Genomic DNA, 13,331 nt, shown 5'->3' with positions numbered 1-13,331 from the left:
CATGGAACTGAGCTCTCTGGATGCTTCACCCTGCAACTGAACGGGCAGTTCAGACAGTTCAGATTGAAAGTCACACCTTTTCCACTCTTGTTCTCACACCAGAGCCCCTGGACACTCAGGGCACCTAATGACTGCCTGCCCCGACATGAACTCTGCTGTGAGCTTTGCAGACAATCATCCGTGTCTGTTACGGTGATGAGACGACGTATTTTGGAAGAAATAAGCAGTGTGACAGCCTCCTGCTCATCATCCTTGGTGCACCTTAACCCCGGTGCAGCTTCAGGTTCCTGGCATCACAGAGAACCCAGCGTGGCCATCTCACTCTTCACCGTAAAGAAAGCTTAGAAGCGCGTCCTGTGAAAACGGAAGAAGGCTGAAGTTATCGCAAACTTCTCCAGAGGACCAGCGGAGATGTTGAAGCCTCAAACATCTTAAAGTTTAATCTGGTTCAATCTAAAAAGGAAAAGTAGTTTCAGCATTAATACTGTCACATGCTGCAAGGAGAGGAACTTTGCACCAGGTTTAAACTTCAGCTGCTCCATGTCAGAAAGCCGCTGATATAGTATTTATAGTTTAAACACTGCAGATGTTCCAGGGTTCACAAACTTCTCTCCTGTTGCTTTAAGCTGTAAAACATTTGTAGAGATCTTATACCAGCGGGACCACACCACTAAATTAAACTGTTGCATCAAAAAAATAAAGCTTATTTGCACCAGAACCCAAGAATTTTTGAGTTGCGCATGCGCATGCTTTTAACTCCTCCATAGATTTTAACATTAACGTTAAGCCCTGGGTTTCCTTCTACTGAACATCAGACATATTGGCCTCTTCAGAGCTCGGAGGCTGCTAAAAGATTAAATCCATCCAGCCACAGCATGTTCACACGGCTGCACTAACGGAGAAGAACCAGCTTCTGTGGCAACAGACTAAACTCTCACCAACAGTGAGTCCCATAAAAGGCGGGATGTCCACGTCCCACAGCCGTCCTGCAGGTTCCAGATGTTTCCAGATGAAATGGATCTCTGCAAAGGATGGTTAAGTTCTGCACGAGCCTGCTGAAGATGCATTGATCTGAAACAGGTGTGTTGGAGCAGGGAAACATCTGGAAGCTGCAGGACAGCGGCCCTCGAGGACCGACTTTGGACATCCCTGATAAAAGGTGTTAATTAGGAATTCAGGAATTAATTCTGAATCTTTAAAATCTTCATAAAGAGGCTTATATTTTGAACATTTAAAGGGTTTGTTGTACATTTTCTCCCAGTTTTGTGCCACACAGCTGAAAAATTGACAGTAACGAGAACCACAGGACAATCGAATCCTGAAGTTTAAAACTAACTAATTTTATTCCATCAATAAAACTTTTGCATGAAGTTAGAACATTCTGGATAAAGGGAGCATTTTCATGTCTTTGTCCTTCATTTTGGTCACGTCTGACTCACTGTTCAGTCTGAAATGATTGAGGATAAATGCGGAGCAGCTGAAATAATTACACAACATTGTAAATTCACAAAGGAACTGAGGGGACACTTCTACCAAGACACCCTCCTCCGTCACCTCAGGATGAATCACCACTCAAACTTTCTCTGCCACCACATGCAGCTTTGTGTTGGAATTCAGGGCTGGTGGTGCTGGTTCTGCACTGTGGAGGTCTGCAGCTCGAGCTGCTTCCACCATCCTGCATCATTCAATCCTTTTTAGAGGAGACATTTCACACCTTTAATGAAAGGACATTTTTTACAGCACAAATAGTTGAGTGATGTCTTGAATCTGGATTTCATCAGATTCCTTCTCAGTCCCAAGCCCTGCATCCTCCCCCCCACTTCATTTCACCATCTTAAAGCTCTTTCAATGACCGCCATGTTGCCCTTTGAATTTAAATGAGCATAAAATCTGTTATTTGGTGGCCACTTTGATTCCCAAGGGCCTCCACCAAGATGCTTGAATGCATTTTTAGCATTCAGGCTACTCTGCGAAGCCTCTGAAAGTGTCAGCACCATCCAAACTACAATTTCCAGGAATATCAGATTAAATCAGTTCCAACAGATAAAATGGGGTAAGAAACTTGAAAATGAGATTCTAAAATTGCACGCTCACTTCAGATTCCTTCCATTTATTTGAAGATGACCTTTAAAATCAGACAATATGCAGGAAAAAAGAAGAGAATGAAGGTCTAGTTGAACAACTGAAGGCTTATGTTCCTTCACTACAGTCCTGAGCAGTAAATCTAACAGCAGGATCAGACCGAACCCCCCAGAGTGACCTGAGATGCACTGTTTTTCCTGCTCTCCGCGGCTGATGGTGCTCCTTCATGCCGATGATGCAGTCCAGCTGGGATTAACTCTCTGAGGTTCTCTCTAACCAGCAGATCAACTCTTCTACGACTCATTTTAAGAGCAAATTGGGCAGAAATGACCGTTAATAAAAACTCACGCCTGTCGTTTGTTTCAGCTTCACAGAAAATGGTCTTAAAAACGGATCTGGATCACAGCCTTTTCTTCAAGGCCACAGAGAGGAGATGATTTATACAAATGGATAAGTAAGCACACTCCATCTGTAAATCTTTGGGCCTCAGGGATGGAAATCTGAGTGAGCTCAAAGTAAATGTACAGATTATAAGCGACTGGAAGATATCGATAATAAAAACCTTGTTGCAGCCGTTCTTCGGGGGGAAAGCGTGCTGAATAAGCCACAGTAGGTGGTAGATGGAAAAATCAAAGAAACATGGGAGATAAATAATAAATAAAGCCCAAATGAGGCTTTTTTTAATATAAAAAGAAGACCATTTTGCCCTGAAATCACACAGTAGAAGTGTTGGTGCACATTCATCAGAGGCAGCAGAGTTCAGATGAAATGAGAAACATCTGCATTATGAAACGAGGCTTGCAGCTGAACAGTCACAGCCACTAAGACCGAGATCTGATTCGTTCATCCTCCAAAAACAGAGAAAAAGCCTCCTGAATTATTCTGAAACCTTGATTTTCTTCTGAATATCGTAACTTCTTAAAGGTTGGTGTCATCAGTGGTTGCTCCAGCTTTCTTTTTCTGAAGAAAAATTCTATTTTCAACTACAAATAATACTTCTCAAAGGCTTTTTATTCTAGTTTGAATATAAATGACTGTCTTGACTGTCATTCCCGTCGCACCATGGTGCTACGTTTGGAGTGAAGTGACCATTTTGACATCAGGATGGGGCTGGAGAGTGATCTTTGAGAGCTGATTGGACAACAAATGATGGAATTCTTTTCAGAAAAACCATCGGCTCACTTAAAGGGGAACTCTTCAAGTATTTTTAAACCTTATTTCTGGCATGAAATACGTTCATCTACTCACTGAGAACAGTTTGGTGAAAGTCGGCGTCCTTCAGAAGATATTTAGATAACTGGAGATCCATATAACGGAGTGAACGGGGCTTAGAGGATGCAGCCTCTAAATAAGGCATTATCTGTCTTTATTTCACCAATACTTTAAGAAGAATGAATGAATGAACGTGTGCTATAGCTCTGTTAGCTCATAGCTCTGTTATGTGGCTACTTGCAGCTATAGGAGAGCTAATGGAGGGATTTCTACACAGGCACTCTACTGGGCCCACTTCATCCACACGCCCCCCTGCAGCACAGTTTATTCACTCCGGTAAGAACGTCCATCTTACTCAAACTCGTCGTCCACATTGTCAAAATCTGATAAATATCTCTGTGTGAAGTTAGCCGACTGTCAGAGAGCACGGAGTGAATAAACTGTGCTGCAGGGGGGCGTGTGGATGAAGTGGTCCCAGTAGAGTGCCTGTGTAGAAATCCCTCCGTTAGCTCTCCTATAGCTGCAAGTAGCCACATAACAGCAGCTATGAGCTAACAGAGCTATAGCACACGTTCATTCATTCATTCTTCTTAAAGTATTGGTGAAATAAAGACAGATAAAGCCTTATTTAGAGGCTCTAAGCCCCGTTCACTCCGTTATATGGATCTCCAGTTATCTAAATATCTTCCGAAGGACGCCGACTTTCACCAAACTGTTCTCAGTGAGTAGATAAATGCATTTCATGCCAGAAATAAGGTTAAAAAATACCGGAGTTCCCCTTTAAGAGACACGATAATGACATATGGGAAAAATCTAATGACTATCATGATTCTTTCTTCTTTTTTTTTATGGTTTTTATGTTAGTTGGAAATGTTTTGGAGCCAGTGACCAGAGGCCACCGTTGCTATTGGACTCTAAGACGCTTCCACATCAGCTTCACTTTCACCAGAGGATGCAGCTTTGTCCATCATTTGTACAATATATCATTTTCACATGCCAGAGTCTTGTCCAGTGGTCAAAAACGAGGGATATTTGAGCTGTAATGACTTCCTCTTCTGCACAGCAGCTCTTTTTCTCAACAGTCCAACTAACCAATTTGTCAGTGATGCAGCTTGTGTGATTTCCCTGATAAACACACTGTGTGGCAGATCGAGATCACTCATGATATAACCGTTCTCATCACTATGATGTCAGCAAACCGGCATCTTTTGCCTTCATTTCATCCGTGAACAGATGGTTGTGCTGCTCTATAGAAAAGAAATCATGTAGATTTATTCCATATGGAGCTTACCCACCCAGAAGGTGATGTAGTCCCAGCCTAAAGAAGCTTTTTTTCCACTTAATTCTCATCAGCAGCCTGCGATGTTCATGGTCACACACTGAAAATAAATGAATAAATAAAACGGCTCAGGGCCAAGGATCAAATGAAATTGCAGTGATTAAGTGTTCCGAATTCCATTAACATTTATGTTTCCAAAGGAGAGAGTTTCCGTTGATTGTGTTCAGAACCCTAAATTACTCAGGTGGAGCTGCTTGGCGGCCAGAATGCAAACGAATGGAAGAAGTTGGGCTCAATCTACACTCAGTTTGGTGTTGTTTTATTTGTGAGGCACTGACTCTGTGAAGCTCTCTGTGGGGAAAAGGAGAAAGCTTGACCTCGTGTGTCGGGAAACGCCACATAAAGATAATTTTCTCCTCATTACATCATGTAACATGAAGAAGAAAAAGGAGAGCACGCTCCTCTGGTGTCATAAACGTGTTCCACAGAAGAAATAAAGACAGAGGTCTGTAATATTCAGCTAAGACCTGCTTCTTTGCTGTGTCTTATTGACCTATGACCTTTCAGCCTCGTCTTAACGGAAGAACAAAACATACTCTCATAAAAGAAGTGATGTATTCACGCTTCAGCGTGACTTTCAGAGTAATGATGTAAATAAACAGGATGTCAAAGGAAAAGGCGAGGCTATGACCTCAGACAAGGATGGGAAGATGTTTAGATCTTAATACCGTCCGTGGACAATATCCCAGAGATCTGCGTGTATCTGCCAGCTTTAACATTTGCACTGGTTATAAAAAAGGTCTCCTCTCCACCGTAGCTCTGTGATGCAAAAGGCTATGCCTCAAGGCGTCGGAGCACTTTTCAGCTGTGGCAGGGATGCTGTGACAGCTTTGATAAGCCGGTGATACTTAGAGGAGCTGTGAGCCTGTATGCTTCCGTACTGCAACTGTTTTTCACCTTAAAGTAAAAGGTGTCAGAGACGAGTTGAGTTGGCCGTCTGTTCCCTGCAGCTCCTGCGACAGCTCAACCTGCTCGGCTTCTTCTTGGTGTTTGCGTGAACCTGGGCGATCAATAAAAGCTGAAAGTGCACCAAACGGGACAGGTGGCGTCTCTAATGCAGCCTTCCTTGTAGACTTAAGATAAATGAGGGTAGATTTAGCTGCTGACACCGAGGAAGATCTGGATGTTGGGTTTGATTTCATCCGTCTGCGGCACAGTGTCTAAGCTCCCTCATGAACTGTCCCCAGCACCGTCAGTGTGTCCCGACAAAGAAGACAAAACCTCCACAAATCTAAGTGAGAAACAATCATTATTACTGGGCCTGATCAGGGCAGAAAGTCCACATATTGGACATCCAGCTCAAAGGACAGTCACTCACTGAAAGATGAGCTTTTATTTACTGCATCTTCTCTTTCTATCCTCTGGGATTGTTTGAGCTTCTCGGCTGCTTTCAGTCCCTCATGTTTGAGCAGTGATTGCATCACTTGTGTTGGAAGTACTGCTTTGTGTGTCTGAGGATAAATAAGTGCAGGGCAGTTTGTTCTTTAAGTCCAGGTGGAACACTGTTGACCAGATTTTCAGACGTTTGGCATCAACATCTACGCTTATTATCTTTCCTCATTATGCACTCTTATGAACTAAATGTTGTATTATACTTATACAACTTGAGACTTCAAACATTTGGTGAATTTTCTAAATTAAACTTAATTATACTTGGAAAATTATGGCAAATAAATTTGATGATAGCGATGCTTTCAGCATCTAGAATAGTTTTCCATTGTGTTCCATCAGCTTCATTTAAAGGGGAACTCCGGTGTTTTTAAACCTTATTTCAGGCATGAAATACGTTCATCTGCTCACTGAGAACAGTTTGGTGAAAGTCGGCGTCCTTCGGAAGATATTTAGATAACTGGAGATCCATATAACAGAGAGAACGGGGCAACGGGCGTGTGGATGAAGTGGTCCCAGTAGAGTGCCTGTGTAGAAATCCCTCCGTTAGCTCTCCTATGGCTGCAAGTAGCCACATAACAGCAGCTATGAGCTAACAGAGCTATAGCACACGTTCATTCATTCATTCTTCTTAAAGTATTGGTGAAATAAAGACAGATAATGCCTTATTTAGAGGCTGCATCCTCTAAGCCCCGTTCACTCCGTTATATGGATCTCCAGTTATCTAAATATCTTCTGAAGGACGCCGACTTTCACCAAACTGTTCTCAGTGAGTAGATGAACGTATTTCATGCCAGAAATAAGGTTAAAAATACCAGAGTTCCCCTTTAATGACTCTTTTTAATGCTTTGAACTGAGTTTTTCACAGGAATCTGTCTCCATTCCTGCTGAATCCCAGATTCCAGCTGCTCAGCAGTCCCTGGTTGCTGTTGTCTGGTTCTCCTCTTCATGATGCTCCAACATCTGCAGCAGGAGACAGATGTGGACTGCAGGCAGGCAGCCGAGCTCACACACTCTGTGTGTATGAAGCCAGGCTGCTTCAAGTCTGGCATCGTCCTGCTGAAATAACCACGGACCTCCTGGAAAAAGACGAGGAAAGACAAAGTTGCAGGATTTTAATCAAAAGTTATTTCGGTCACTTTTATTTGAATTTGAAAGGACATTTAAGACAATATGAGCTCATCTTACTGGTAAACTTTAGTCTTTTTGCTGCATCTGGTCTTCTGTGCAGGTTTTGGGCTTTTCTGGAGACTCTTTATCTCTGTTGGTATGTTTTATGCTTCCTCAAACATCATTATTTCTGTGAATGCCCGCTGCATCTGTCCATTATTACAGTGAGTAATTCTCACAAGTGACCTTCTTAGAATTCAGTCTGACGAACCTTTTGGGCCGACCTCTTTCACCTTTAATCCTCAGAGACCTCCAGCATGATGGCCGGTTGTATTCACAACCTTCAGCCGCTGCAGACCTCAGAAAGAGCAGTAAAAGCTGCATGAAATACACGTGCATTTGCACAGCTTCCTCCCATGACTGGAACCCTTCTGGAGAATATTCAGTGGTGTGATGGTGAGGATGAGCTGTGAGAGAAATGGATGAAGCCAGAGGGAAAATGAAGTGACAGAGGCTCCCTCTTTGTCTCCAGGCCCTAAGTGCTAAAGCTGATTCTGTTTAGCTCAACTTGACTTACAGCGGCTCAGATCAGGTTCAGCCTGACAGACCCTCACAGGGGGTCCATTTACTCCAAAATTAGCTGATTACTACTGACAGACAGACCTTTTGCAGGAGTCAGGCAGGAAAGAAAGTGACGTTTCCGCATAGATTTTCTCACCATCATTACCTGCTGTGTATTGTTTGAAAAATTGTACAGATTTGGAGAGTTGAAAAGTCTCTTTTTCACCTTTTCATAAAACATCAGAGGCGGTTCCCCGGGGGTCCTCCATAATGGCACCAAAAGCTCTGAAAAGAAAAAGATCTATTCGTGAAACTGAAACGACTCAAATAAAAGCTTCACAGGAGCCAATTAAAATAATAACAAAATAATCTGATTAGCACATGATATTTTCATGATAATGATGGTTTCACCTTCATTATTTCTTCATTATTGCAGCAAAGTCTTTGTTTGACTAATAAAAGATAATAAAAAAAGGGTAAAAGGGTCTGAGTTTCTAGTTTCTCTTTGACCATGTCAGGGATTTAGATTTAAATGAACAAACACACAGAGCACAGCAAGGCAGGGCGAGGATCTCCAAGCAGAGCAAAGTAACGGGCAAAGAAAATCCTAAAGGCTCTCCTCAGTAACTACGGCGGAGGATGAGCGCAGCTATGAAATCTAATAAACATAAACTGCTCCAACTCAGGAGGGAAACAGAAACGCTACGAACAATTTAACAAAACAAAGACACGCTCTCCTAAGGAGGCGGATTTAAACAAAGGAAGCAGAGGCTCCATGAAACTTTAACTATAAACTTAAACACACCTTTAACAGGATCTCAGGAACAAAAAACACTCCTATGACTATGAAACTTACCGTTATTAATAAATAAACTATGACTAAGGACAAGAATAAATGACAAAACAAGATAGCTCTGCAGGAGGCTCGCTTCTCTGCAGGCTCGTGGAATCTGTGGCTCAAAGTAAGGCTGGTAAAGAGTGCCTGAAACCAGAGGGGAAAGTTAGTGGTTTTTCAAAATAAAACAGGAAATAATTAAAAATAAATCGTGACAGACCACTGTCCACTTCAGATGTTTAATGAGTAAACCACAGAGGTGTTTAAGTCCTGATGAAACCTTCTGTAGATGCATCTATGTAAAGCATCATATAATCCTGAATCTGAGCAGATTCTAACTGATTTTTTCTGCACCACAGTCTCCAGCTGAAATATTGTTAAACGTTCAGATGAAATTAGCATTTTTCTAAAGTACAAATCAGAAGAAAACGAGCCGTTGTGGGGCTAACGGTGTCTCAGAGGCACATGTCACAGGTTTGATGACACATGTCTTCACTAAAGAGGACATGAATCTATGATGTAAAAGTAATGTAGACCCAGCCTTTCTGCTTTGGCTGCTTCATTTGCAGTGGAAATGGTTGCGGTTTCCTACTTGTTTGTAATTGAAAAGCTGCTTTGCACAGCGGGATGTCTGATTCAGGACCCTGCCCGATGACACACCAGCCAGTATGTTGCACAGCTGCAGATTCGCTTGTCCGAGGGACTTTTGATCATTCTCGTGTGATCTTCTGCAAATCTACGACGTCTTTAACCAGTTAAACTACATCCCTCCCATTCCAAATCACCTACTTTATTACACAGGTTAGTGGCATCCACTAATATTGGCATACATAGCATTTAGAGTGGTCAGTTTATCATATGTAAAGGTGTTTTTCAGTAAAATATGAGCTCAAAGTCATATCTGACAGCTAAAAGTAGAGGAATCATTAGGGACGAACAGCCTGTTTTCACTCCTGGGACAGTTGCAGACTATTATGTGTCATATCATAAACATTAACCGATTCATTTGTCTTTATAACACTGTAATCTTTAATTAGCATCGGTAATGTTGCTATGGTTACCTAACAGTTGCCGTTTCTTGTGGGCAGTTTTATGTTTTATCTGAGACTTTTAAGGTGCTTCTTCACTTCATTTAATGTATTCATTTATTTGGAAATCATCTATAAGCTGATTGACTGTTATTTTACGCACATTGATCAATTCAATTGGGTATTGTTGCTGTTTTTATTTCCCCATTTGCATTATTAAGACTTTTAATTCATTCATTAATTGATAATCTAACAAAGAGGTGCACATCATGCCGACCTTCATCAACACAGCAAATACTGTTCAACAAGGCAAATATGTGAAAAAATTATAGAAGGAAGTTTAATAAAAGGAATGCTAGTTAAAAACACACTTATTATTAGTTACCAACAAAGCAAAGCACACCTTACTTATTAATCTTTATGAATCATAGTTAAAAATCTTCGTCTGTTTGGTATTTCTAATTGTATTGTTAATTTAAGAAGCATTTTTAAGTGAGATTTCCTCAGGCAAACATATCGGTCACCTTATAACGGTCAGATCTGACGTCACTTTCTCTAAATCCCAGCAGCGTTACCTCATTTTTCTAACACGAAGCGATTATTTTCAGCATTGTGGCACATTTATATGATCATATATCAGGGGAGTTATATAGAAACTGTCATGTGTAGATTAGTTCAAATGTGTTTGTACTCTAAAGTAGAACATTACGGGAACACGCTCGTGTTCTTTGCTTTCGGTTTGACTGGTGTATTGTCGTGTTCTGTTCCCCTCACTGACGTATGTGTTCGCGATGGACCGAAAAATGACCGTTAACATATCAAATTAACGTAATTCTCCCTTAAAGAAGGCAGCAAAAGCAGGGTGTGGACCTCTCCGGTGGACCAGTCGATATTTTTGCCGTTTATAAAGGTTGATATTCCATCGGTAACTTGTTGAAAAGTTAACATGAAGACCCTGGCTGGTTTTACGCTCCTGGCAGCGTGGCTGTCGGCGGCCCTGGATGTTACTCAGGCCCGGGCTGAAACAGTTTATTTCGCACTTGGCGGTGAGCTCGTTCTCAGGCCTCAGCTCTCTGTACCCATAACCAGCATCACATGGAAGAATAAGGGCAATATTGTGGCTGAATGGATTGAAAGGGTGCTTCCGTTGGAATATTACGGCGGCTTTAAAACTAACACAGTCCTGAATGTGATAACCGGAGAGTTGATAATCAGCAACATGACGAAAGATCACGATGGAAGTTTCACGGTGGAAGTCAACTTCAAGTACCATGATGTAGTTTATGACACTGTGGGGATAAAGAAGGTATCCCAGCCTCAGGTCATTCTGAGACCTCTGACGTGCAACAAAGAGACCTCTAAAGTGTGCACATTGAGCTGTGAAGCAGAGGTTTCAGGAGCTGAACCTGTCACCTATCTCTGGAAGAAAGGAGGCGGAAAGTGGACAGAGGCAGAAAAGGACCTGAGCATCACCAATGATGAGGAAACACAAGGTGTTGAAACGTTCTCCTGCAGACTGAAGAACCCAGTGAGTGAGGCAGACAGCGAACCATTCCCAAACGCCTTCTTCCCTTTGGTGGGACCCTGAGCAGCTACAGGAACGGTTTGTGATCGGCTTCTTCATCTGAATTCAGGGAAACTGACGTACAGCTCTGCAGATTCTGCTCATGACTGCATTTTGTACAACTCTCATTTCAGGCAGTGTGAGAAGGGCAAAAAGAAGACAAAGAGCCCCAAAGGACCCCACCGAGGCCCCACCTGACCCCAGCTGACCCCAGCCAAGCCCCATCTGACCCCAGCAAAGCCCCACCTGACCCCAGCCAAGCCCCACCTGACCCCAGCAAAGCCCCACCTGACCCCAGCAAAGCCCCACCTGACCCCAGCAAAGCCCCACCTGACCCCAGCCAAGCCCCACCTGACCCCACCTGACCCCAGCCAAGCCCCACTTGACCCCAGCAAAGCCCCACCTGACCCCAGCAAAGCCCCACCTGACCCCAGCCAAGCCCCACCTGACCCCAGCAAAGCCCCACCTGACCCCAGCAAAGCCCCACCTGACCCCAGCAAAGCCCCACCTGACCCCAGCCAAGCCCCACCTGACCCCACCTGACCCCAGCCAAGCCCCACTTGACCCCAGCAAAGCCCCACCTGACCCCAGCAAAGCCCCACCTGACCCCACCTGACCCCAGCAAAGCCCCACCTGACCCCAGCCAAGCCCCACCTGACCCCACCTGACCCCAGCCAAGCCCCACTTGACCCCAGCCAAGCCCCACCTGACCCCAGCCAAGCCCCACCTGACCCCACCTGACCCCAGCCAAGCCCCACTTGACCCCAGCCAAGCCCCACCTGACCCCACCTGACCCCAGCAAAGCCCCACCTGACCCCAGCCAAGCCCCACCTGACCCCACCTGACCCCAGCAAAGCCCCACCTGACCCAGCCAAGCCCCACCTGACCCCAGCAAAGCCCCACCTGACCCCAGCCAAGCCCCACCTGACCCCACCTGACCCCAGCAAAGCCCCACCTGACCCAGCCAAGCCCCACCTGACCCCACCTGACCCCAGCCAAGCCCCACCTGACCCCACCGAGGCCCACCTGACCCCAGCCAAGCCCCACCTGACCCCACCTGACCCCAGCAAAGCCCCACCTGACCCCAGCAAAGCCCCACCTGACCCCAGCAAAGCCCCACCTGACCCCACCTGACCCCAGCAAAGCCCCACCTGACCCCAGCAAAGCCCCACCTGACCCCAGCCAAGCCCCACCTGACCCCAGCTGACCCCACTGACGCCTCGGGGAACAGAATCTGCTCCTTCTCTGAAATAACATCATTCCTGTATATCATAGTCTGTTATATTCTTATATTAAAGATGCATGTTTGTAATCTGTTAACTTCTGCTGCACAGTTTGTATTAATATGAAACTTCAGCTCCATATTTAGATCAGGCTGAGTTCAACAATCTTTTTCTATAATGACTTCCTATAAAAATAAAACCCATCTACAGACAGAAAGGCTGAACCCCATCCATCCGGTTTCTACACACAGTTCTTCTAAGGTGCAGAAAGTATCGGGACACACACACTTCTAATGTGCAGAAAGTATCGGGACACACACACTTCTAATGTGCAGAAAGTATCGGGACACACACACTTCTAATGTGCAGAAAGTATCGGGACACACACACTTCTAAAGTGCAGAAAGTATCGGGACACACACTTCTAAAGTGCAGAAAGTATCGGGACACACACACTTCTAAAGTGCAGAAAGTATCGGGACACACGCACTACTAATGTGCAGAAAGTATCGGGACACACACACTTCTAATGTGCAGAAAGTATCGGGACACACGCACTACTAATGTGCAGAAAGTATCGGGACACACACACTTCTAATGTGCAGAAAGTATCGGGACACACACACTTCTAAAGTGCAGAAAGTATCGGGACACACACACTTCTAATGTGCAGAAAGTATCGGGACACACGCACTACTAATGTGCAGAAAGTATCGGGACACACACACTTCTAATGTGCAGAAAGTATCGGGACACACACACTACTAATGTGCAGAAAGTATCGGGACACACACACTTCTAAGGTGCAGAAAGTATCGGGACACACACACTTCTAATGTGCAGAAAGTATCGGGACACACGCACTACTAATGTGCAGAAAGTATCGGGACACACACACTTCTAATGTGCAGAAAGTATCGGGACACACACACTTCTAATGTGCAGAAAGTATCGGGACACACACACTTCTAATGTGCAGAAAGTATCG

At 44.2% G+C, this 13,331-nt stretch overlaps 2 protein-coding genes and 1 pseudogene across 2 annotated transcripts in view; all 3 read left to right on the top strand.

Moving 5' to 3' along the window:
- Positions 1-345, top strand: part of LOC140313424 (uncharacterized) — a 39,671-nt pseudogene extending 39,326 nt beyond the window's left edge.
- LOC140312735 (endothelial PAS domain-containing protein 1-like) overlaps positions 1-13,331 on the top strand; it is a 486,153-nt gene that overhangs the window by 371,893 nt on the left and 100,929 nt on the right. The gene's annotated exons all lie outside the window — the stretch shown is intronic.
- On the top strand, positions 10,393-11,380 carry LOC140312534 (SLAM family member 9-like). The gene is made up of 2 exons (XM_072390320.1): positions 10,393-11,159; positions 11,255-11,380. Exon 1 carries the CDS (start codon positions 10,503-10,505, stop codon positions 11,142-11,144), a length of 642 nt encoding a protein of 213 aa, XP_072246421.1. The 5' UTR covers positions 10,393-10,502; the 3' UTR covers positions 11,145-11,159; positions 11,255-11,380.

The sequence above is a fragment of the Leuresthes tenuis genome, unplaced genomic scaffold, assembly GCF_036924035.1.
Source record: "Leuresthes tenuis unplaced genomic scaffold, fLeuTen1.0.hap1 SCAF_8, whole genome shotgun sequence".
In the NCBI taxonomy this organism is placed as follows: Eukaryota; Metazoa; Chordata; class Actinopteri; order Atheriniformes; family Atherinopsidae; genus Leuresthes; species Leuresthes tenuis.
This window is presented reverse-complemented; position numbering and strand designations above follow the sequence as displayed.

Bases quoted from the DNA above. Each gene is read 5' to 3' on its own strand.
- LOC140312534 (XM_072390320.1), top strand. From the start codon at position 10,503: ATGAAGACCCTGGCTGGTTTTACGCTCCTGGCAGCGTGGCTGTCGGCG.